This window comes from Bufo bufo, chromosome 2 (assembly GCF_905171765.1).
Source record: "Bufo bufo chromosome 2, aBufBuf1.1, whole genome shotgun sequence".
In the NCBI taxonomy this organism is placed as follows: Eukaryota; Metazoa; Chordata; class Amphibia; order Anura; family Bufonidae; genus Bufo; species Bufo bufo.
Genome location: NC_053390.1, coordinates 195,772,822 through 195,797,616, shown reverse-complemented (window position 1 = coordinate 195,797,616; position 24,795 = coordinate 195,772,822). Strand labels below are relative to the sequence as shown.

At 44.2% G+C, this 24,795-nt stretch overlaps 1 protein-coding gene and 1 long non-coding RNA gene across 2 annotated transcripts in view; one reads left to right on the top strand and one right to left on the bottom strand.

Moving 5' to 3' along the window:
- TCN2 (transcobalamin 2) overlaps positions 1–5,097 on the top strand; it is a 49,016-nt gene extending 43,919 nt beyond the window's left edge. Inside the window, exons 10-11 of the mRNA XM_040416004.1 lie at positions 3,255–3,358; positions 4,215–5,097. Coding sequence (XP_040271938.1) covers positions 3,255–3,358; positions 4,215–4,267 — 157 coding nt within the window. The 3' untranslated portion in view covers positions 4,268–5,097. The remainder of the gene's footprint in view (positions 1–3,254; positions 3,359–4,214) is intronic.
- LOC120988504 lies at positions 205–24,795 on the bottom strand. Its single transcript, XR_005776138.1, has 3 exons — positions 24,624–24,795; positions 2,366–2,368; positions 205–216 (listed from the first exon to the last, which is right to left on the bottom strand). It is a non-coding gene; the product is annotated as an uncharacterized LOC120988504 (long non-coding RNA).

The following is a 24,795-nucleotide window of genomic DNA, read 5'->3' as shown; positions in this document are numbered from 1 at the left end:
CCAGGGGCTATCCATAGTATTTAGTATATTGGGCAGACTAGATGGGCCAAATGGTTCTTATCTGCCGACACATTCTATGTTTCTATGTTTCTATTTAGTACCCCAATATGGCCCCTCCCCATGGTGGTCCAACAGCATGTTACCAAATAAAAAACAATAAACTCAAATACTTACCTCCATGTGATGGTCAGCGATGCAATTCAGACTTCTTCTGGCCTGTTTTCTGAGCTGCACGAGTCAGGCGGCGTGATAATGATTACATCATTGCGCCACCTGGACTGGCCTCTGATAGGCTACAGGCACTAGAGATATCCCAAATCATTGCACTGTTAGATCTCGATCAAGCTTTTCTAAGGGGGCATGTCCATGCTCTCCCTATCACAATTTAGGAGGCAGGTGAAGGAGGAAATTGAGCATGTGCGGCCACTTCAGTGAGCAGGTCAAAGAAACAGGAAAAAGAACAAACAGCAGGTGGCGCTGTACAGGTGCATTTTATTAACTCAGTGGCTATACAAATTTTTTTATGACATGCAATTACAAAAGAATTCAGATCCTGGTGATGGTTTGAAAACTGTACAATATATTTTGTGGGACAGCCCCTTTAAGGTTAATCTTCTGCTGATCTATTCCACCTTTAGCTGCTGTTCAGTGAAGAGTGGGGCTTAACAAGGGGTCAGGGCATACGAGTCTGTTTTGTTTTTCTTGAATGACATGGCTAGGCGATATGACTATGCAGGAACCCAGTCCTGTCAATCAAGGAGAGGGAGGAGCTGGCAAGGGAGGGGGAGCAACGGTTGTGCCCGCCCTAAGTGCACTTAACTGCTCATTTGCATGTGAATTAACCCCTTGCCGCAAATGGATGTAATTGTATGTCCAGATTGCATGTAAGTTACGGACAGAGGAGACTCTGGAGCAGCCTGGTCCCTTGTCAGATGTTACTTGATTGGTTAGTTTGTACAGAAACTGCCTGCTGCCGCTGACCACACTTGTTTTCAGACCGGCTCGCGCACAGGTAAGGGCTTACCTGTGCCTCGCCGGACTTGTCAAAAAAAGATGGCTGCCTCCGCACCGCAGAAAGATAGAGCAAGTTCTATCTTTTTGCGGAACGGACGGATCATGGACACATTCAAGTGGATAGGTCCGGTATCCGCATGCAGCTGGCCAAAGGTTTGTCCCCGTGCATTGCGGACCGCAATTTGCAGTCCACGACACGGAGGGGCAACGGTCGTGTAAACAAGCCCTTAAAAGCAGAGAAATTCAAATTTAGAAAATTGCTGATTGACTCAAATTACCACTAACACGAAGTACAATTCGTCATGAGAAAAGAATCGCTTGGATATCTAAAAGCTTTTCAAAGTAATTACCACATAAAGTGACACGCATGGGCGTTGCTAGAGTCTCAAAAGATCCGGGGCCCAAGCCCCAATGAATATGGCCCAGCTCTCTAAGTCCCCCCTCTCCCCACAAACCGCATTTTGCTGTACATGCTATGTACTTGCTATACAGCAGCACATACCTGTCACATCCAGGGCCTCCCAGGTGACGTCTCCTCGGATGTAGATCTTCTCTGTCATCTTCTTCTCCATTAGGTTCGCATAACTTCTCTCAGCCGCACCTTGTCTCTGCAGAGTGTGACACACAGACATCTTAGCTTCCGCACATTTCTATCATCATCCCCCACAGTGTTATCCTGCTGCTCGCTGTGCTCTCCAATACCTTCAAATACTATCCTGAAGAAATATGAGTGCCCCCATAGTAATAGTGCTCCTCATAGTCTCACCAATAGTAATTCCCTTCTAGAATGCCCTATTAGTAATACTGCCCCTACAGTGCCCCCAACAGTGATAATGCTCCCCAAGAGTGCCCCCATTACTAGAAGAGCCCTCCAGTATTAATAATACCCTCACATAGCCCACAGTAGAAATAAGGCCCTCTATTGTTCTCCAGTGGTAATAAAGCTCTCTACAGACCCCTCAGTAGTAATAAGGCCCCCATAGTGCTCTTAGTAGAAATAAGGTAAATCTATAAGTCCCTCCTATAGAGCCCCCAGTAGTAATAAGAACGCCTAATGTTCCCTGGATTTATAATACCCCTACAGTGCCCCCAGTATTTATACTGCCCCCTACTGTTATAATGGTCACCCTGAAGTGCCCCCAGTATTTATAATGCCCCTGTAATTATATTCCTCTGTCCACCATACAGGCCCATATAAATAACATCACACCATCTCTCCTGCCCCCTCCAAAATACAGTCCTATGTAAATAACATCACTCCCCTCCCTTCAGCCCCTCCAACATACAGTCCCATGTAAATCACACTATTTCCCTCTCTCCACCATAGAGTCCCATGTAAATAACATCACACCATCTCTCCAGCCCCCTCCAAAATACAGTCCCATGTAAATAATATAACCTCCTCCCCAGCCGCCTCCAACATGCAATCTTATGTAAACATCACCCCCTCAACATTCAGTCCCCATGTAAATAACATCATTCCCCCCACCAGCCACCTTCAACATTCAGTCCCATGTAAATAACATCACTCCCTCCCACAGCCGCCATCAACATACAGTCCCATGTAAATACAATGACCCCCTCCCAAGCCACCTCCAACACACAGTCTCATGTAAATAACATCCCTCCTTTCAGCCCTAACATACAGTCCCCAGTTAAATAACCACAACTTCCAGCATTGCTCTGCCTCTCCCTTCACCTACCTCTCCTCATGTAGCAGATCTCACCACAGCTTCCTCCCCCAGGTCTTCTCCTCTTCACTGCCGTCCTCTCCTGCACTGGTCACATGGTGACATTATCGCAGGTCCTTTTCAACCATTGCCTGTTTTGCTGGTCACATGACGTGTGATGTCACCACAGGTCCTTCAGATCTTCCAGTGTATTAGATACAATTGTATTGCTGTCCTAAGGATGGCAATACAGTTGTATCTAGCAGGCAGCCAGGACATTCGGGGCCTGGGACAACACATCAGGGGCCCAGGCCCCGAATGTTTTAACCTAGCAACGCCCCTGGTGACACGTCAGAATTGAAAAATGGGGCTTTTGCATTTGTTCCAAACTGGCTTTTACTAGAAGGGGTTAACATTCGTTTTTTTCCAGAATGAAGCAATAGATCGCTAAGTGAAAAGTATCATAACATTCATCTAAACTAGCCCTTCAAGGCATTATGCCTGGTTTAACAGTAAATCTAGTTTTACGTTTTTAGCTTGTAACAATATTTGCGTATTCTTTCCCCCTAGATTTGAAATCAAAAATACTTTGCATGGACCCTTCCTCACCACAGTAAATAATGTGGCAGGTTACTGGCAGCTCCTGAAGGAGCCAAATATTTCCTTAACACAAGGTAAGTCCCCACACAGTCTACTGATAAATATTTTCACCCAGGAGTTCAAAATTTTTTACCGTATATTACAGAAAATCAAGGAAATACTTTCTAGTGATCTAGACTCGGCACAATTATTGGCACATCTGTTTGAAGCAATCAGTAGTGAGCTGAAAATCTGAAGGTTGAGAATCTGACCCACTGAGAAATCCAGAAATGTAGGATTGGGAAAAAATGGGTACATAGTTAAAATGGGTCCATACAATGACAGTTTGGGATGCACAATATCCCTTATTCTAATACACTGCTCATAAAGTGCAATTTTCCATTATTGAGGACACAATGGCCCTTATTTATCATGCCTTCATTATAGAATTCTGGCTTCAAAAACGAGCAAAATGGGCCCTTTGCAGCTTTTTGGGCTCGCTTACGCAAACATTTTGCAACTTTTTACACCACTCACTTCAGTTTTGAAATATGGGTGGGAAAGTGGGGATGGTTAGCTATGTTATTGAGTTTCACTCCAGATTTATCATTGAGACTTTTTTTTAAAGTCGCAAAAAAGTTGCAATCTCACCCCAATAGGAGGGTGGAGTAGGAAAACTGGAGAATCTTTTCTAGACAAAAGTGTTAGGTTTAAGGATAAGACAAATTTATGCAAAACATGCAACATTTGATAAATGTGGCATAAAGTACACCAACCCAGACTCTAGAAAAACTGGCTTCAAATATTCCCCACATGATAAATTCCCCCCTATGGGACAAGATTGAAATATATGGAGTGCTCATGGAGGATTCAGGGTGTTTTACTTTTTGCATCACATGTTTTTGTATTACTATCCACATTATCACACTAAATAACAGTTTTTTCCCCCAGGTATCGCTGATTACAGACCAGAGAATGGCGAGACAATCATCCTTCGACTTTGAACCTTCTGATCCATAAAGAGTTCTAAAATTCAAGAACCACTAGAAAACTTTTTTTCTGTAGCTTATTAACATTTTTACCATATTTTACTAAATAACCTTAAAATAGTTGGCACGGAATCATCACCGGAATATTTTTGTGAATACTTTATTAAATGAGGGTTCATTTTAATGATCTGTACTTCAGACACAAATACTCAGGGCTTTAAGGCTTTAAAATCAAATTTTTGTGTCTCTTAATCATGTTACTATAATGATGAAAGGTTGTAAAAATGTCTAGAAATGAACTTTTTGAATATAGGGATGAACATGGTTCACTAAAGCACAAAGGTGTAAAATTCATAATTGCACCAATAACTTGCTATTAACATTGATGAATTTTCAAAGGTAGTACATTTAGGTTGCCTTTATAAAAACCTGTATGCCAGTCAGTGCCAAACTGGAGAGATGTTCAGTACGTTTCCATTACAGTGTCTTTCACTGACCATATGAATGCATTGCTGCAATTCAACAAATGGCTGTAAGGGGCTGACCCTACACTGTATGGTGCCCATGGCTGTACTTTCTGTTGGTGCCCTCCCTACATACCATATGATGTACAGCCGTGCAGTCCACAAGTAACCATACCAAGCAGTGACTAATTGTAAGCATCATACGGTATGGTGCCCAAATGATAGTGCCAAACACTCATATGTAACATAATGTACAGGACTTAAAGGGAACCTGTCACCGGGATTTTGTGTATAGAGCTGAGGACATGGGTTGCTAGATGGCCGCTAGCACATCCGCAATACCCAGTCCCCATAGCTCTGTGTGCTTTTATTTTATTTTTTAAACTGATTGGATACATATGCAAATGAACCTGAGATGAGTCCTGTCCCTGACTCCTCTCACATACAGGACTCATCTCAGGTAATTTGCATATGGATCAAATCCGTTTTTTTTACACAATAAAAGCACACAGAGCTATGGGGACTGGGTATTGCAGATGTGCTAGCGGCCATCTAGCAACCCATGTCCTCAGCTCTATACACAAAATCCCGGTGACAGGTTCCCTTTAAGTGACAGAGCCAAACAAGGGAAATGCCAACATACAATGCCTCATACATGCATAGTACTGTAATAACAGTGCATAGCTACCATCGTAAGGTCAGGCCCCCCACCGGTATCATGATGGCTGATATATTTATATAATGAAGAGTCTGGAAATATTAGGGTATTATGGCACAAGAGGAATACTCTGAATGACTGAGAATTTCAGAATACAAATGATAATTACAGTTATTAGTCGGCTGGTTATTATTATTCGGACGGTGACAATCGGTGCTCATTTTGTGCCTATTCCAGGGTTTATGGAAGGGTTAGGAGTTGTGTAATACAGTATGGATAAAACAGCTGCAATACATGGACCTGCCATGGATGATCTTAACGTAGATCACCACAGAAGTTTGTTGTGATCTTCGCATGGTTCACGTGCAGAAATTCACCATGATGTGGATGCTAAAATGTGGCTGTATTATAGCTGTGAAAAGGTGGCCTAAGGCTAATTGTGAAAGTGTAATGGTACGACCACACGGTGCAGTTGTGTGTTAGGAACCGCAGTGTCTCATTTCCCAATAGAAGTCAATCGGGAAACAGGTTTGTGAGACAGACCTGGCACTTGTTGTGCGTCGGTTCGACTGCACGTGAAACATGCCCACCTGTTTGCGGTATATGTTTAACATATTTTGCCACATGTATTACTATTTGAAGTTATCAGAATGCTAAACAAACATTCACATCTGTTCAAACAACGGTCTGTAAGTGATTATACATGCAGAAACGTCCTGCGCTCCCTAACCGCAGAGTGACCGCGTGGTCGTACCCTTACACTCCTGTGTCTGGAGAGAAAACTATAAACGACTTGATTACTAGTTATATTTATGCTATTATAATTGATGTAACAAAATCCTTACAAACTAATTTTAAATAAACAGTGTCATGTTTGAGAAGTAACAGTCCGGAAATCCATCTGTTTTCTGTGCTCCTGTTTAAAACCTCACATCTGCACAGCGCAGTAATACGTCTGCACAATCGACATAAAAACGTGGCGTCTCTGCAACCACAGATCAGGATCTTGAGTTCCAGCGTTTGTTCTAGTCCAGAGCCGCAGTCAGTCTCTTGCTGGTTGGAATTGGAGGCAATCCACTAGCTTGTCTTCTTCACAGCTAAATCAAACTCCTGTAAAGTAAAGAGACATAAATCTCTGTACAGTGCTTGGTATATAGAGCCCTGTTCTTCCCAGAATGCAATTCACCAGTCATTGAACCAGCAAAGAATATTGGAAGATTGCAAAGAACTCTGAATTGTATTTATTTGCACTTCTTAAAAATGTTTTTGTCAATTTTCCTAAATATATAGTCCATAGTGTACTACAAACCCCTGAAATATAGAACAAAGAAAAAAAGCAACTCAGGTTTGCTTCATAGCCACAGAAGAGTTAATGGCCATATTCCGTTTTTTAGCTTCTAGCAAAAAAAGATAATAATAAATGCTATGTTGTGTAAGACTTAATTCATGCGGTTATATTTTCGGTCCGCATCCGGTCTGCATTTTTTGCATATTTCACGCAGACCCATTTATTTGTATAGGGCCGCAAAACATGTGGACAGCACACGGATGTCATCAGCGTGCTGTCCGCAAATGATAGAACATGTAGCTATTTCTAGAATAAAGCCTGCGGTAAGTGCAGGATGCACACAACTGGTATCTGGATTTTACGGACACCAAAACAGATACAGCCATGTGAGGGTATCCTATACATTTATAGTATGGTGGTATTGTCTATAAACACATTATTCTGCATTCCAGATATCAATGGCAATGACCATAATCACCACACACTTTGCTGTTCATGAAAGTTGTAGAATTACAACCAAAAGTTTCCAAAACTTCTCAGATTTCTAACCTCTAAACCAGTCCTTCTCAAACCATTTGTTGGTGAGGCATAGCTGGGGTAAGGGGGGGGGGGGGGGGGGGGGTAGTTTCACAGGCCTCTCCTGAAGCTTTACCTGTCCCAACTGACTCCTTTTGTGCCTATTTTAATGTTCTACTAGGCTCCGGAGACACATTTTGAGATAAATCATTTTGAGATAAATCAATGTCATTTTTTTATATTTTGCAATAGGCATTGACCATTGGTTGATGCCCAGGCATCTACTTGTTCTGGTTAGTTAGGCCTCAATAGAAAGGACAAATCAATATTTGGTGGGTGGGGGTGCTACACCCCACACCTTTGCTGATCAGCTGGGGTGCCGAGTGGCTCAGGTGCTGGAATTTGGTGCTGGAACTACACAGCTCTGTCCATTGTGTAGTGGTTACTGCAGCACTGCGACTACTGAAGTGAATGGGATCAGCGCTGCAATAATCAGCTCCATCTACTACACAATGGATTGAGCCATGTAGTTTCAGCACCAACTTCTGGCGAAGGAGATACTTGGTAACCAGTGATGGCCAGTTCAGTGTTCGCCAGCGAACACATGCGAGCTGCCATCTTAACTCACAAGTCCGGTGATGCACAGGTAAGTCCTTACCTGTGCCTGTGCACGAGCCGGTCTGAAACAAATGCGGTCACCGGGAGCAGGCAGTTCCAAGAACAGCCGCCGGGGCCTTCATCTGGCTGTTCTCGGAACTGCCAGCTCCCAGTGACCGCATTTGTTTCAGACTGGCTCGTGGCACAGGCACAGGTAAGTGCTTACCTGTGCATCGCCGGACTTGTGAGTTAAGATGGCAGCCCACATGTGTTCGCTGGCGAACACTGCGAACTGGTCATCACTGTTGGTAACATCCTATTACCGGGGGTGAGGTGTCAGACACCCGCCATGGCCTATCCTAAGGAAACGACAATATTTAAATCTTGGAACACCCCTTAAAAGAGGACCTGTCCCCACATCTTACATATTATATTCTTACATTCTGTCACGGCTGAGGATGGGGGAAATCCTCAGCCGTGCGGTGCAGGAAGATGTCCAGTCGCTACTCGCCAGGATCACAGAATCAGGGAGCAGGTCACCTCCTGTTGCGTCCCTAACGCTGACCCTGTCTCCTACCTGCATGGGCCGGTAGGAGACAGGGTCAGCGTTAGGGACGCAACAGGAGGTGACCTGCTCCCTGATTCTGTGATCCTGGCGAGTAGCGACTGGACATCTTCCTGCACCGCACGGCTGAGGATTTCCCCCATCCTCAGCCGTTACACATTCCTCATTTTGTAACAATTCTGAAGCATCTTTTCTTAGAACTCTGCATTCTATAGTTACATAGGCTGAAGAAAGGACACCGGTCCATCAAGTTCAACCTGTCTCAGATCAATGATAATACACTGATTGATAAGGCGAGTTCACATCACGTTTTATACCTCCATTTGACATATACGTTACATAAAAAGGATAAAAAAAAGTGGTGTACTGTGTTTTTGTATCCTGCACAGTAAAAAGCATACTTTTTTTTTACAATGGAACTCTATGGGGAACGGATGCAACTGTATGGCATTAGTCTGAGGCATCCGTTTAACGCATACATTTTTTGTATACGTTAAAAGGATGGGAAAAAGTGTTGTGAATTAATTATAACCCTTAATGCCGTTTGCTATTAGATAAGCATCTAGACTTTTTTTAATGCTGACATATTATCTGCCATTACTAGGGGCGTTGCTAGGTTAAAACATTCGGGGCCTGGGCCCCTGATGTTTTGTCCTAGGCCCCGAATGTACTGCCTGCCAGATAGATCCAACTGTATTGCCGTCCTCAGGACGCCAATACAATTTAATCTAATGCAGTGGAAGAGCTAAAGTACCTGTGGTGACATCACAAGTCATGTGACCAGTAAAACAGGCAGTGGTTGAGAAGGACCTGCGATGATGTCACCATCATGTGACCAGTGCAGGAGAGGATGGCAGTGAAGAAGAGAAGTCCTGGGGGAAAAAGCTGTAGTGATGTCTGCTACATGAGGAGAGGTAAGTGAAGGGAGAGGCAGAGCAATGCTGGGAGTTGTGGTTATTTAACTGGGACTGTATGTTAGGGCTGAAGGGAGGGATGTTATTTACATGGAACTGTGTGTTGGAGGTGGCTTGGGAGGGGGTCATTGTATTTACACGGGACTGTATGTTGATGGCGGCTGTGGGAGGGAGTGATGTTATTTACATGGGACTGAAAGTTACAGGGGTCTGAGGGAGGGAGTGATATTATTTACATGGGACTGTATGTTGAAGGGTGATGTTATTTACATGGGACTGTATGTTGAATGTGGCTGGGGGGGGATTATGCTATTTACATGCGACTGAATGTTGAGGGGGTGATGTTCACATGGGATTGCATGTTGGAGGCGGCTGGGGAGGGAGTGATATATTATTTATTTGGGACTGTATGTTGAAGGCGGCTGTGGAGGAGGTGATGTTATTTACATAGGACTGTATTTTGGAGGGGGCTGTAGATAGAGAGGGATGTTATTTACATGGGACTGTATATTGGAGGGGGCTGGAGAGATGGTGGGATGTTATTTACATGGGACTCTATGGCAGAGGGAGTGAAATAGTGTTATTTACATGGGACTGTATTTTGGAGGGGCTGAAGGGAGGGGAGTGATGTCATTTACATAGGACTGTATTTTGGAGGGGCAGGAGAGATGGTATGATGTTATTTACATAGGACTGTATGGTGGAGGGAGGAATATAACTACAGGGGGCATTATAAATACTGGGGGCACTTCAGGGCAAGCATTATAACAGTAGGGGCAGTATAAATACTAGGGGCACTGTAGGGGGACACTATAGGCGTTCTTTTTACTACTGGGGCTCTGTAGGAGGGACTTATAGATCCACCTTATTTCTACTAAGAGCACTATAGGGGGCCTTATTACTACTGAGGGGTCAGTAGATAGCTTTATTACCACTGGGGGAATATAGGGAGGCCTTATTCCTACTGGTGGCTGTGAGGGTATTATTAATACTAGAGAGCTCTTCTACTAATGGGGGCACTCTTGGGGAACGTTATCACAGTTTGGGGCACTCTAGGGGGCAGTATTACTAATGGGGCACTCTTTGGGAGCGTTATCACAGTTGGGGGCACTGTAGGGGGCAGTATTATTAATGGGAGAATTCTAGAAGCGAATTACTATTGGTGGGACTTTGAGGAGCACTATTACTATGGGGCACTCATATTTCTTCAGCATAGTATTTGGGGTATGGGGGAGCACAGCGAGCAGCAGAATAACACTGTGGGGACTCCAGGTTGAGGGATGATGATAGAAAAGTAAGGAAGCTAAGATGTCCGTGTGTCACACTCTGCAGAGACAAGCCGCAGCTGACAGAAGTTGTCCGGACCGTATGGAAAAGATGATGAGAAGATCTACATTGAAAGAGACGTCACCTGGGAGGCACTGGATGTGACAAGTATGTGCTACTGTATAGCAAGTACAGCAAAATGCGGTGTGCTGGGGGAGGGTCGAGAACTGGACCATATTCATTGGGGCTTGGGCCCCAGATCTTTTGAGACCCTAGCAACGCCCCTGCTAAATCATGGGTAGGGCATTTCATAGTTTCACTACTCTAACTGTAAAGAATCCTTACCTATATCGATGCCCATTCCTGTTATTCTTCCTGGATATTTAAGAATAAATTGACAACTGGTTGTTACCATCCCCCTTATCAAAGGGTTGTGTTCCTACAAGGTCTGACACTGGATAGTGTTAGAAATGTGCATAGACACATCCCCAACTGGTAACTAGTTGCCAACTTAATTATACATTTCTCGAAGGAATAACAGGTGAATGGCAAAAAGTTGAATTGTATACAACGATGCACTAGAATTCCTATTTCATAAAGAATACAAGTATTTACTAAAACAGATGACTGGAGAGATGACAGGAAGAGGAAATGAGGGATTATAACCGGGTATACCAGTAGCACATTAGCCAATAATAGTCTATAGACTGGTGGTTCAGGCAAATTGGCTGTTGAGGTCACTTACATATAGCAGTATTAGGGCTCATGCACACGACAGTATTTTGCGTTCAGTTAACTGGCCGTTTTTTTTGTTTAGAATGCGTTACATATACTGAACCATTCATTTCAATGGTTCAGCAAAAAAAACTGAAGTGTCTCTGTTTGCATTCCGTTTCAGTATTTCCGTATTTCTGTACCGTGAAAAGATAGAACATGTCCTATTCTTGTCCGCAAATCACGGTGCTTGGCTCCATTCAAGTCAATGGGTCCGCAAAAAAAACGGAACACATACGGAAATGCATCCGTATGTCTTCCGTATCCATTCGTTTGTTGCGGAATCATCTATTGACAATGTTATGCCCAGCCCAATTTTTTCTATGTAATTACTGTATAATGTATATGGCATATGGAAAAACGGAAAGGAAACGGAAACAAAAAACGGAACAACGGATACGTAAAAAATGGACCGCAAAACACTGAAAAAGCCATACGGTTGTGTGCATGAGCTCTTATGCTTGCCTTATCAATCCCCTGCTGCTCTCATGCTGACAATTCCCAGTTCCCCCATCAGTCTCTTCTCACCTAAGCAAAGATTATTATTGGTGATTTCTTAATACGCATGCGTATTGTATGCTGCAAGATCCTATCTGGAGTTATCCCAGTCCACCGAATAGAAAGCAAAATAAAAAAGGTAGCGGAACTAGACAAGTGGTAAAGGTGAAACAATCAAAAGTGCAGTCTGTCAGTATATGCTGAACACAACTAACAAAGTCTGCATGCTGTCTCTTAGCCCACGGGCGTTCACACTTCTCTTGTTATGGCGATATACTTCAGTGCTGTTCCCTTTCCATTACCGAATTAACGTGCTGCAGATTTAGAATTCTAGATAGGCAGAAAATTTTTACACCGTGTGCAGAAGATTTATTAAAATCTCATCCACCTGCCTGCTTCTGCATTCTGCTGTGGAATTCCACAGTAAAAATAGATGCCACATTATCGTATCATGTGAATGGGGCTAATCCACGGCTGAATCCATGGCATATAAACTACATATCTTTGGCAGAATTCCGAGGTCAGCCTTAGATTTCATCTGCGAATTCTATGGGAAATACACATAAGATTTTTCTGATGTTTATTTTGCCAGTGTGATCATGAAGAGAATGTCCACCTTTTAACAATTTTTTGGTCCATTTTTTGATTATTTTTCTATAAATCTTTATAGCGGTCAGAGCTCTATTTTTGTCATATATTGATCCAAATCCCCACAGGCAGCCATACTGTTATCGTACAATTCTATATCTATGGAGGGGATGCGGAGCTCTGTGTCACAAAAACTGAGCTTGGACATCTAGAAATATATGAACAAATTAAACAAAATGCTAAGGAAGGATAGACATTCCCTAATGGTGGAAAGTGTCCCAACAAGGCCAAGTTTACACAGGGCAATTTCGTGCATATTTCATGCATTTTTTGAATTTTTTTTTTTTTTTTTTTTACTTGATCCAAATCCAGAAAATCGTCTTAAAGTAAGCCCTCATGCACACGACCGTTGTTTTATTCCGTGTCCGTTGTTCAGTTTTTCGTGATTTTCTGCGGACCCATTGACTTTCAATGGGTCCGTTGAAAACTCGACTAATGCACCGTTTGTCATCCGCATCCGTGATCCGTGGTTCCAGTCCGTCAAAAAAATATAACCTGTCCTATTTTTTTTATGGAAAACGGTTTGCGGACCCATTCAAGTCAATGGGACAGTGAAAAAAACGCGGAGCACACAAGATTGTCATCCGCGTCCACGTCCATTTTTTTCCTATCATTTGCATGGCAAACCTGACTTTGACTTTTTTTTACTTTCCTTTATGTCTGGTGGTCCTCCAAAAATAAAGGAAGACACACGGAAACAAAATCGGAAACGGATCGCGGAACGGAACACAACAACGGTCGTGTGCATGAGGCCTTATAGACATTAAAAAGGTTCTATACATGACACTGTGCCCCTTCAAATCAATGGGTTGCCTGTTTAATACAAAGCAGGACAGAGCACATGTAGAAGTTATGGGCAAAGACAAATGGGATGTCATTAGGGATCAGAATCGGGTTCCTTGGGCCCACCAGAGGAAATTATTCTTGGGGCCCAAGCCATATATCATCAATAAAAATAATAGGTGAAATATACACTAGTGACAAGTGATGGTATCCAAAGGCAGCTCCAAATGGTATTTTTCTCCTGGAACTGTGGAGCCCACTATTGTTTCAGAGACTGGGCCAACCGGAGGATCCTCTGGTACTCTAGTGGGCCAGTCCAACCCTGGATGTCATACACTAAAAGTGAGAATATTTAAAGGGGTTTTCCCTATGGATAGGGGATCAATATCTGATCAGTGAGGGTTCGACACTTGGGACCCCAGGCAGTAGTACCATTGCTTTCTCCAGCTTTTCCTAGGCCGTGTGATGTCATGTTCATTGGTCACATAGCCTAGGCGCAGCTCAGCACCATAGAAGTGAATGGGGCTAGGCTGCAATACCAAGCACAACCGCTATACAATGTACGGCGCTGTGCTTGCTTAGCAGAGAGAAGGCCTAAGCACTGCTGCGAGCATCTGCGTCTTCTCAAATAGTTGATCGGCGGGGGTCCCAGGTGTTGGACTCCCACCGATCAGATACTGATGACCTATCCAGAGGATAGGTTATCAGTAAAAAAAACTTGAAAAACCCCTTTAAGAAATGTCTTCTTCATTTGGTTACATGGATTTTGTCTTACAATCGACAGACAAATGTCAAGAATAAAAAGCCAAAGTATATAACTAGTGTTGAGCGAAGCAAAGCATTCAAAGCAGAATTCAGTCTGAACTTTAGGAAAACTTCAATTCGAAATGAATCAGAATTTTCTCACACTTTGTGGTAATGAATCAGGTTTTCCCAGAATAGTGGCTGCACATGTTACAAAGCAAAACTAAGTGTAGAGGAGACAAGTTCGGGAATGCAAGATCACCTATAATGCTGTGCAGCCAGCCAATCCGCAGATAGCCACGACCTGTGATGTCACAGCCCTATAAAACACTCTTCCCTCGCTGTCCACGCCATTGTCGAGTGAGCTGAGCATAAGGAGAGATGTGTCAAGCGCTCATGTGCTAGGGACAGTGATTCTGAAAACAATTAATAGAAGAATATTGGAGAGAGAGAGTGCAGGAAGACTTATGCTGCGTCAGTTTTATTTATTTATTCCTACATTTACGTATTCCTGCATAAGCCGTTAACTAAGATATGTAATACCAAAAAAATGGAAGCCTTTATTATTACACTGTCAGCGTGCCAACCAATACCATCCAGTCTGCACCCCTTAGGGGGGCCGGCGGCCAGGTCTTAATGAGGACCATCCTCATCTTTTGCTGGCTTTACTTTTTCCAAATCATCCTTCAAACTCTCCATGTCCTAGAAAAGTCAGCAAGATGCCGAGAGAAGAGGAGCTGGATGTTCCTGATGATAATTCTCGTTTATATTAGATGATGTGGAAGAGGAGGAAAAGCAGATGGGAGAAGAAGGGCTCCCACCTGCAGGGCAGGAGAGAGCTGGGGTTTGAGAAGTGGGTATTCCAGAGCTGATTAATATTCAATGTTTACTGTCAAATAACCTGCAGAAGATTGCAGGCCAAACAGCAATAATATGCATATTGTCCCCCCACCTAACCAGCCAAACCCCATACCAGCAACACCTGTTTAAAGGTGCCAGGCGGCCACGAAGGACTATACAGTGCGGTCTTCATTATTAAATGAAAGGCAGCTGAGGGCTAATTGGCCGTACAGTTCTTCACCGCAGCATGGCCGCAACCCACCAGCAGCACACCAGTCCGTTTGGCCGTACCCTAAGGCAGAGTTGCCTGGATGGGAAGTTGCCGAATTTTTCAAAACTTCACTCACCTCTATATATAACGTTTATCATAGGTTTATGTTTTATTAGACAAACCGTCTTGCATTTATAGAATTGGACTTTTCATAACGGACTGGAAATAGTCATTAAGATTGTCTAGGCTCTGTGAAACAGTTTGTCCGACATATACTATGGTCCACATTTCTGGCACAATTTGGCGCATCTAGTTTTAGAAAAATCCACTACTCCTAGCTCTCGAAGGGGGTGTGGCTTCTAAAAAATGTGTAGCTTAGTGGGAAAGGGGCAATTTTTGGACCGCAAAATACATTCGGTTCTGTGTATGAGGCCTAAGTTTACCCCATCTATATTATTAGTAAATTGGCCCCTTTGTGTTGCAGATCTCATGTAACATTGGGTATAGCTTGCCTAATCCATTCTACTAAGCCCTGAAGGGAGAGTAATCCTAAAATGTCTAGAAAGAGAACTCAAAAACTTTAACCGCCTCCGGACCGCCTAACGCAGGATCTCGTTCCGGAGGCGGCTCACTCAGGCAGAGTCACGCATCTACGCGTCATCTCGCGAGACGCGAGATTCCCTGTGAACGCGCGCACACAGGCGCGCGTGTTCACAGGAACTGCAGGTAAGCGAGTGGATCTACAGCCTGCCAGTGGTGATCGTTTGCTGGCAGGCTGTAGATGCGATTTTTTTAACCCCTAACAGGTATATTAGACGCTGTTTTGATAACAGCGTCTAATATACCTGCTACCTGGTCCTCTGGTGGTCCCTTTTGCTTGGATCGACCACCAGAGGACACAGGCAGCTCTGTAATAAGTAGCACCAAGCACCACACTACACTACACCCCCCCTGTCACTTATTAACCCCTTATTAACCCCTGATCACCCCATATAGACTCCCTGATCATCCCCCTGTCATTGATCACCCCCCTGTCATTGATCACCCCCCTGTAAGGTTCCATTCAGATGTCCGTATGTGTTTTACGGATCCACTGATCCATGGATCGGATCCGCAAAACACCTACGGACGTCTGAATGGAGCCTTACAGGGCGGTGATCAATGACAGGGGGGTGATCACCCCATATAGACTCCCTGATCACCCCCCTGTCATTGATCACCCCCCTGTAAGGCTCCATTCAGACGTCCGTATGTGTTTTACGGATCCACGGATTGGATCCGCAAAACACATACCGACGTCTGAATGGAGCCTTACAGGGGGGTGATCAATGACAGGGGGGTGATCACCCCATATAGACTCCCTGATCACCCCCCTGTCATTGATCACCCCCCTGTAAGGCTCCATTCAGACGTCCGTATGTGTTTTACGGATCCACGGATCCATGGATCGGATCCGCAAAACACATACGGATGTCTGAATGGAGCCTTACAGGGGGGTGATCAATGACAGGGGGGTGATCACCCCATATAGACTCCCTGATCACCCCCCTGTCATTGATCACCCCCCTGTAAGGCTCCATTCAGACGTCCGTATGTGTTTTACGGATCCACGGATTGGATCCGCAAAACACATACCGACGTCTGAATGGAGCCTTACAGGGGGGTGATCAATGACAGGGGGGTGATCACCCCATATAGACTCCCTGATCACCCCCCTGTCATTGATCACCCCCCTGTAAGGCTCCATTCAGACGTCCGTATGTGTTTTACGGATCCACGGATCCATGGATCGGATCCGCAAAACACATACGGATGTCTGAATGGAGCCTTACAGGGGGGTGATCAATGACAGGGGGGTGATCACCCCACATAGACTCCCTGATCACCCCCCTGTCATTGATCACCCCCCCTGTAAGGCTCCATTCAGAGGTCCGTATGTGTTTTGCGGATCCATGGATCGGATCCACAAAACACATACAGACGTCTGAATGGAGCCTTACAGGGGGGGTGATTACCCCATATAGACTCCCTGATCACCCCCCTGTGATTGATCACCCCCCTGTAAGGCTCCATTCAGACGTCGGTATGTGTTTTGCGGATCCGATCCATGGATCCGTGGATCCGCAAAACACATACGGACCTCTGAATGGAGCCTTACAGGGGGGTGATCAATAACAGGGGGGTGATCAGGGAGTCTATATGGGGTGATCACCCCCCCGTCATTGATCACCCCCCTGTAAGGCTCCATTCAGACGTCCGCATGTGTTTTGCGGATCCGTGGATCCGCAAAACACATACAGACGTCTATATGGGGTGGTGATCACCCCATATAGACTCCCTGATCACCCCCCTGTCATTGATCACCCCCCTGTAAGGCTCCATTCAGACATTTTTTGGGCACAAGTTAGCGGAAATTTATTATTTTGTTTTTTTGTTTTTTCTTACAAAGTCTCATATTCCACTAACTTGTGACAAAAAATAAAATCTCACATGAACTCACCATACCCCTCACGGAATCCAAATGCGTAAAATTTTTTAGACATTTATGTTCCAGACTTCTTCTCACGCTTTAGGGCCCCTAAAATGCCAGGGCAGTATAAATACCCCACATGTGACCCCATTTCGAAAAGAAGACACCCCAAGGTATTCGCTGAGGGGCATATTGAGTCCATGAAAGATTGAACTTTTTGTCCCAAGTTAGCGGAAAGGGAGACTTTGTGAGAAAAAATAAAAATAATTTATTTCCGCTAACTTGTGCCAAAAAAAAAAAATCTTCTATGAACTCGCCATGCCCCTCATTGAATACCTTGGGGTGTCTTTTTTCCAAAATGGGATCACATGTGGGGTATTTATACTGCCCTGGCATTTTAGGGGCCCTAAAGCGTGAGAAGAAGTCTGGGATCCAAATGTCTAAAAATGCCCTCCTAAAAGGAATTCGGGCCCCTTTGCGCATCTAGGCTGCAAAAAAGTGTCACACATGTGGTATCGCCGTACTCCGGAGAAGTTGGGCAATGTGTTTTGGGGTGTCATTTTACATATACCCATGCTGGGTGAGATAAATATCTCTCTAAAAGACAACTTTTCCCATTTTTTTTATACAAAGTTGTCATTCGACAGAGATATTTATCTCACCCAGCATGGGCATGTGTAAAAAGACACCCCAAAACACATTGCCCAACTTCTCCTGAGTACGGCGATACCACATATGTGACACTTTTTTGAAGCCTAGGTGGGCAAAGGGGCCCACATTCCAAAGAGCACCTTTAGGATTTCACAGGGCATTTTTTACACATTTTGATTTCAAACTACTTCTCACGCATTAGGGCCCCTAAAATGCCAGGGCAGTATAACTACCCCACAAGTGACCCCATTTTGGAAAGAAGACACCCCAAGGTATTTCGTGATGGTCATAGTGAGTTCATGGAAGTTTTTATTTTTTGTCACAAGTAAGTGGAATATGAGACTTTGTAAGGAAAAAAAAATATAAAAAATCATAATTTTCCGCTAACTTGTGACAAAAAATAAAAAGTTCCATGAACTCACTATGCCCATCAGCGAATACCTTAGGGTGTCTACTTTCCGAAATGGGGTCATTTGTGGGGTTTTTTACTGTCTGGGCATTGTAGAACCTCAGGAAACATGACAGGTGCTCAGAAAGTCAGAGCTGCTTCAAAAAGCGGAAATTCACATTTTTGGACCATAGTTTGTAAACGCTATAACTTTTACCCAAACCATTTTTTTTTTTTTACCCAAACATTTTTTTTTTATCAAAGACATGTAGAACAATAAATTTAGATTAAAATTTATATAGAAATGTTATTTTTAAAAAAAAAATTACAACTGAAAGGGAAAAATGTCATTTTTTTTGCAAAAATTTTGGTAAATTTAGATTAATAACAAAAAAAGTAAAAATGTCAGCAGCAATGAAATACCACCAAATGAAAGCTCTATTAGTGAGAAGAAAAGGAGGTAAAATTGATTTGGGTGGTAAGTTGCATGACCGAGCAATAAACCGTGAAAGTAGTGTAGTGCAGAATTGTAAAAAGTGGTCTGGTCATAAAGGGTGTTTAAGCTAGGGGGGCTGAGGTGGTTAATACAGGTGTGCAGCAATATAGTAGAAAGTAAGTATACAAGATTTCACCCAAAACATAAAATTGAAAGTTATAACAGTAGCCAGACTTTGGTAATTATATTTTTGTTAGAGATATTGGTATTTTTTTTACATTTCAATGTGGTTTCCATTTTTTAAAGTAACAGCAGGAAGTGAAGCCATATTTGTTATCACTTTTCAGTTAGCTCCTCTATAAATGACATTGCCAGTTGTTTAAATAAATTACAAAGTGAGTTTTACTATTAGTTTTAGGCCTCATATACATGGCCATATTTTTGGTCTGTGTCCAATACGCATTTTTGCGGATGAGACGGCCCATTCATTTCTATTGGGCCGCCAAAAATGCGGACAGTACACAGAAGTCATCCGTGTGCTGTCTGCATCCATGCAGCCATGATGCAAATTATACAGCATGTCCTTTTCTCATCCATTTTGTGGACAAGAATAGGAATTTCTATAGTTGGGGCTAAGAAAAGTGCAGGATGCACACGATCGGCATCTATACAGTATTTTGCAGATCAGCGGCTTGCAAACTGCAAAACTAATATGTCATGTGCAAGTGAGCTTAAAGATGTAAAAGCCAAGTGTGTACACAGAGGTGAGAGGCTTCCTTTCTAGTACTGGTTACCACTACCATACCTGCCTCATTCTGCCTGATACTTGTTTTCGATACCCTTTACTATGCCATTTATCCAAGTAGGTTGTATGGCCCTAAAGCTGTCTCTGCATAGGTCTCATAGCCAGCACCTTAGCAATCTGTATTCTGCTATGAGTTTAATAAGTACACATTCTTGCTTAGTTGCAAAATTAGTGAGGCTAGTAGTCACAAAATCTTCACATGACATCAGGGACAGACTGGCCATAGATCCTACAGGGAAATTTCCCAGTGGACTGATGTCCAGGGGGCTGCCTGAGCCCTAGTCATGGCCATTGGCCAGGTACATAAAAATCTGATGTTCTCAGCATTAATTTATGCTAGGACCAACTGGCGTAGCTATAGGGGTCGCAGCAGTCACAGATGTGACCGGGCCCTCTTGCCAGTGGTGCTGTATATTTCCCTTTATAAGACGCAGTGCATCTTATAAAGGAAATACTAGTGGGTGCTTCCATTATTGAAGCACTCACTAGTACGCAGGTGGCGGGGGAATGAAGCACTGTTAGCCCTCCTCCCTGCTTGCTGTTCTCTGGGCCAGCGCTGCTGTGTCCTGGCTGCCTACAGCGTCAGGACGTACAGAGCACACTGTGACCTGAAGTGTAGGCCTTCAGGTGACTGTGCAGCACGGTCCCCGAGAAGAGAGCCGGGGGAGACCTACGGATGCGGACAGTGGTGGCAGGAGAGGCAAGTTCATTTATTTTGAAATCTGATCTGAGGTCTGATATCGGGGATCTGAGAGGTCTAATGGGGGTCAGGAAGTCTGGTCTGATGTCTGATATGGGGGGTCTGGAAGTCTAATGGGGGTCTTATATGGGGGTCTGGAGGTCTAATGGGGGTCTGATATGGGGGTCTGGAAGTCTAATGAGGGTCTGATTGGGGGATCTAGAGGTCTAATGAGGGTCTGGAAGTCTAATGGAGCTCTGATATCGGGGTCTGGAGGTCTAATTGGGGTCTGGAGGTCTAACTGAGGTCTGAGAGGTCTAATGGGGGTCTGGTCTGAGGTCTCATATGGGGGGTCTGGAGGTCTAATGGGGCTCTTATTTGAGGTCTGATATTGGCGGGGGGGTCTGATCTGAGGTCTGATACATGGGGGGTCTGAGATGTCTAATGGGGGTCTAGTCTGAGGTCTAAGATGGGGGTTTCTGACATGGAGGTCTAAAGGGGGTCTGATCTGAGATGGGGGTCTCATCTTTGGTTTGATATGGGGGTCTTATATGGGGGTCTGATCTGAAAGGTAAGGGGGTATTTTACTGGCCCACAATATAAAGGGGTATTTTTGTATTGGCGCACTATCTGTGTGGTACCAGTATTTTCCGGGGACACAGCGGACACAGTATTGTGGGTGGCAGGACGGGGTTTTGAGAAGGTGGGGAGGATGATGGAAAAGTAGGAAACTAAGATGTTTGTTTGTTAAACTTTGCAGAGACTAGACACGGCTAAAAGAAATCATCATGACGGTCTGGTCTGAAAGTAGAAAATGAGGAAAGAGAATATCTACATTAGAGGAGACGCCAATGGATGTAAGAGGTTTGTAGAGCTGTATTACCCTATATGTTCTGTAGAGCTGTATGTAATGTTTTTCAAGTATGTCTTTAAAAGGGATTGTCCGCTGCCTTCTCTACTCTGTTTACCTGCTCACCACTGCTATTGCTGTGGCGAACAGGTAAACGGAGCAGAGAAAGCAGCACACATATGAGTGCTGCGTTCTCTTGTAACAGAGGGGGGGGGGGGGGGGGGGGGGGTCCTCCTTTAACAGTAGGACTGGAGGGAATAGGTTAGGTTGAGAATTTGGCATGGAGGGGGACATTTCCAGTTTTTCCCTAGGCAGCAGAAAGGCGATGTTCACCACTGCCCCTTGCCACAAAGTAAGGTTACGGCCACAGGGTGAGAGAGGCGCACTCATAGGGTAAATAAGTCAAGATACAACAGCTTCCTTCAAAAACAGGTGGATACAATAAACTCACCTGTTTTTGGTTGCACCGAAATCAGGTGCAACCGTATTGAAGGTAGGCTGTGAGATTTGTAGGTAACAGGTTGGTGCTGCCAGATGCGTCAGGAAACCCTTGGGGCGAAGGCCAGGTCGCCACTTGGGTAAAAATTGGAAAACGTATCTCAGCTTGTCACGATAGAGTGATCCAGCTAATAGATGATCGTAAGGCGCATTACCACAACCCGATGCAGGATACAACAAAGTTTATTACGAGACAACGTGTTTCGGGGTCTCGACGACCCCTTTATCAAGTCTGTGTCACCATAGTTTAAGTGAAGCTGGGTGTATACTGCCTGGTTCCTTCTAAAGATGACGTGTGTCGGTGCCTTGTTTCAATTGTGGATAGAGTAAGTGTAGCAGTTTGTTGGTGCGTTCTCGCTACAGTCTTGCACGTGGCACATGTGGAAGGGACGCGCAGGCAGGGAGGCTGAACTCCTGCACCAGGGCCCATGAGCCTTTAGCTACGTCCCTGCTAAGAGCATCGGGTACTTCAACATGGGGCCACTTTTCGATTTGTTATTCCAGTGCCACTTTAAAGGGGTTATCCTGGAAAAGATAATTATGACTTATCCTCAGGATAGGTCATCATTATCACATCAGCGGGGGGGTCCAAGTCCCGGAACCTCCACCAATTTTCTGTTTCAGGGAGCTGCTGTGCTCACTGGAGCTCTGGTGGGCGATACAGATTCCCAGCAGCTTTCCAAGGACTGCGCCGCACATCATATAGTGGCAGTGCTTGGTATTGCAGCTCAGCTCCATTGACTTAAATAGTGCTGAGCTGCAACTAGGCCATGTGACCAATGTACAGTCATGTCACTGGCCTAGAAAGAGACTGCGGCACTCGAGGCCTCTTCTAATAGCTGATCGGCAAGGGTCCCGGGTGTCGCACCCCTGCAGATCTGATACAGATTACCTTTCTTGAGGATAAGTCATAAATATATTTTCCTGGATAACCCCTTTACGTTCCCAGTCTGCCCCTGCCTGACTTGGTAATGCTGTATAACATGATATTCCTTTTATGGCGGCTGGTTTTTAATGAATAGAGATAAGTGAATTTGTAAAAAATTCGATTCAGATGCTTCACCGAGTTTCTCAGACAAATTTGCTTTGTTCCGAATTAATTAGTCACAAAGTGTGTTAAATCAGCTATATCCCGGTCTACTCAAAGGGCCCGAGTAAACGGCAGGTGTCACACAAGAGCTGCCAATGGCTAACATTGAAGTTACACAGGGGAGTACTCCTGTCTGCCTGCATCATCAAGAAATCATTCACGGTCTTCCTCTGCTCATATAATCGGTCCAACATGTGGAGGGTGGAGTTCCAACGTGTGGAAACTTCACATATGAGGCTATGTTGGAGAACACCATTCTGCCTTTGCAGCTCAAGAAGGGCATGTTTTGCACGGTAAGAGTGGCTGAAGTACATGCATAGTCTCCTGGCCATTTTCAAGACATCTTGCAGTTGGGTGGAAGACTTCAGGAACCGTGTTACAACTAGAGTAAAGACTAGTGATGAGCGGCAGGGGCAATATTCGAATTTGAAAATATTTGGGTGAATATTCGCCATATATTCGATAATTCGCAAATTCATGATCTCCAGGCATTATTTTCTTGATTGCGAAAATTCACATAAAATTTGCCTAAAATTTTCGCATAAAAATTCGCATGAACTGATATTTAAAAAAAATTGAATATTCGCGATTAAGAATATATATAGCGATATTCTAAATATTCGCGAATTCTCGAAGTGCCGATATTCGCGATTAAAATTCGCAATTCGAATATTCGTGATCAACACTAGTAAAGACGTGCATGATGCAGGGTGCATGGGCAAGCCCTTCTTGACATAACGCCAACAGAATATTCTTCCTGTTATCTGTCACCATGGTTACGATCTTCAGTGGGCAAGGAGACAGCCAGGATTTGATTTCTTGATCAAGGACGTGGAAGAAGTTCCTCCCCAGTGTAATTCCGTTTGCCCAGGCTGGTCAGAACAGCATGACACCACCATGCTCTGCATAGGTAGTATTCTAGAGGACCACTCAGAACTGTGACTACAATGGAGGCTAAGGACAAGGTGGAGGATGAGGAGGCAGAGGAGGACATTAGCGCCAGAATCACAGCATAAGAATGCGGAGGCAGCATTGCCATCACCTGGCCAAGTTGTCGGTGTGCCTGGACAGAAACCACATTAAACCAGTGGGCCGTAAAGGAGATCTATTGTCCTTGACCATAGTTATAGCTCCACACATCGGCGCTGCCATGAACTGTACCAGACACCAACAGGCTCAAGGACTGGCCCACCTTCTGCTGTACGTACGTATGCAGGGCTGGTACAGCTTTTTTTTTTAGAGAAGTGAAGGCTTAGAACTCTCCATCTTGGTTCAGCACTAGCCATCAGTTCTCTGAAACGTGCAGAGTCAACCACTTAGAAAGGGAGAGACTGTAGTACCAGCAACTTGGCCAGGAGTATGTTCAGCTTCTGTGCTGTTGGATGAGTGTACACATACTGTTGTTTCTTTGCAATCACCTTGGCGATCAATTGCTGGAGAAACAATTGACGAGGAGGATGAGTATTAGGACCAGTAGACGAAGGGAAGAAAACGCAGCTCTATTCTGGTGAGGTTTTGGTGCCTTGACTGTTGGAGAAGGGGTGCAGGCCATTGGGAGTCAGCCTGTACCACTACATTAGCACCATGCAGAGTTGCCAACCGTCCAGAAATTTCTAGACAGTCTGTAAAAATTGGTGACTTTTTTTTAATGTCCGTGAAAAAAAATAGACGTGTCCACGAGTCTGGTGGTACTTAACTAGATTATTTTGGCAGTAATTAATATAATTTTCCAGCTCACAAAGGCCTCTTTCACACGACCGTTTTTTCCCCCCCGTTTACGGGGCGTTTTTTGCTTTCCATATATGGTCCGTATACAGAACCATTCATTTCAATGGTTCCGCAAAAAAAACGGAATGTACTCCGTATGCATTCCGTTTCCGTTTTTCCTTTCCATTGAAAGATAGAGCATG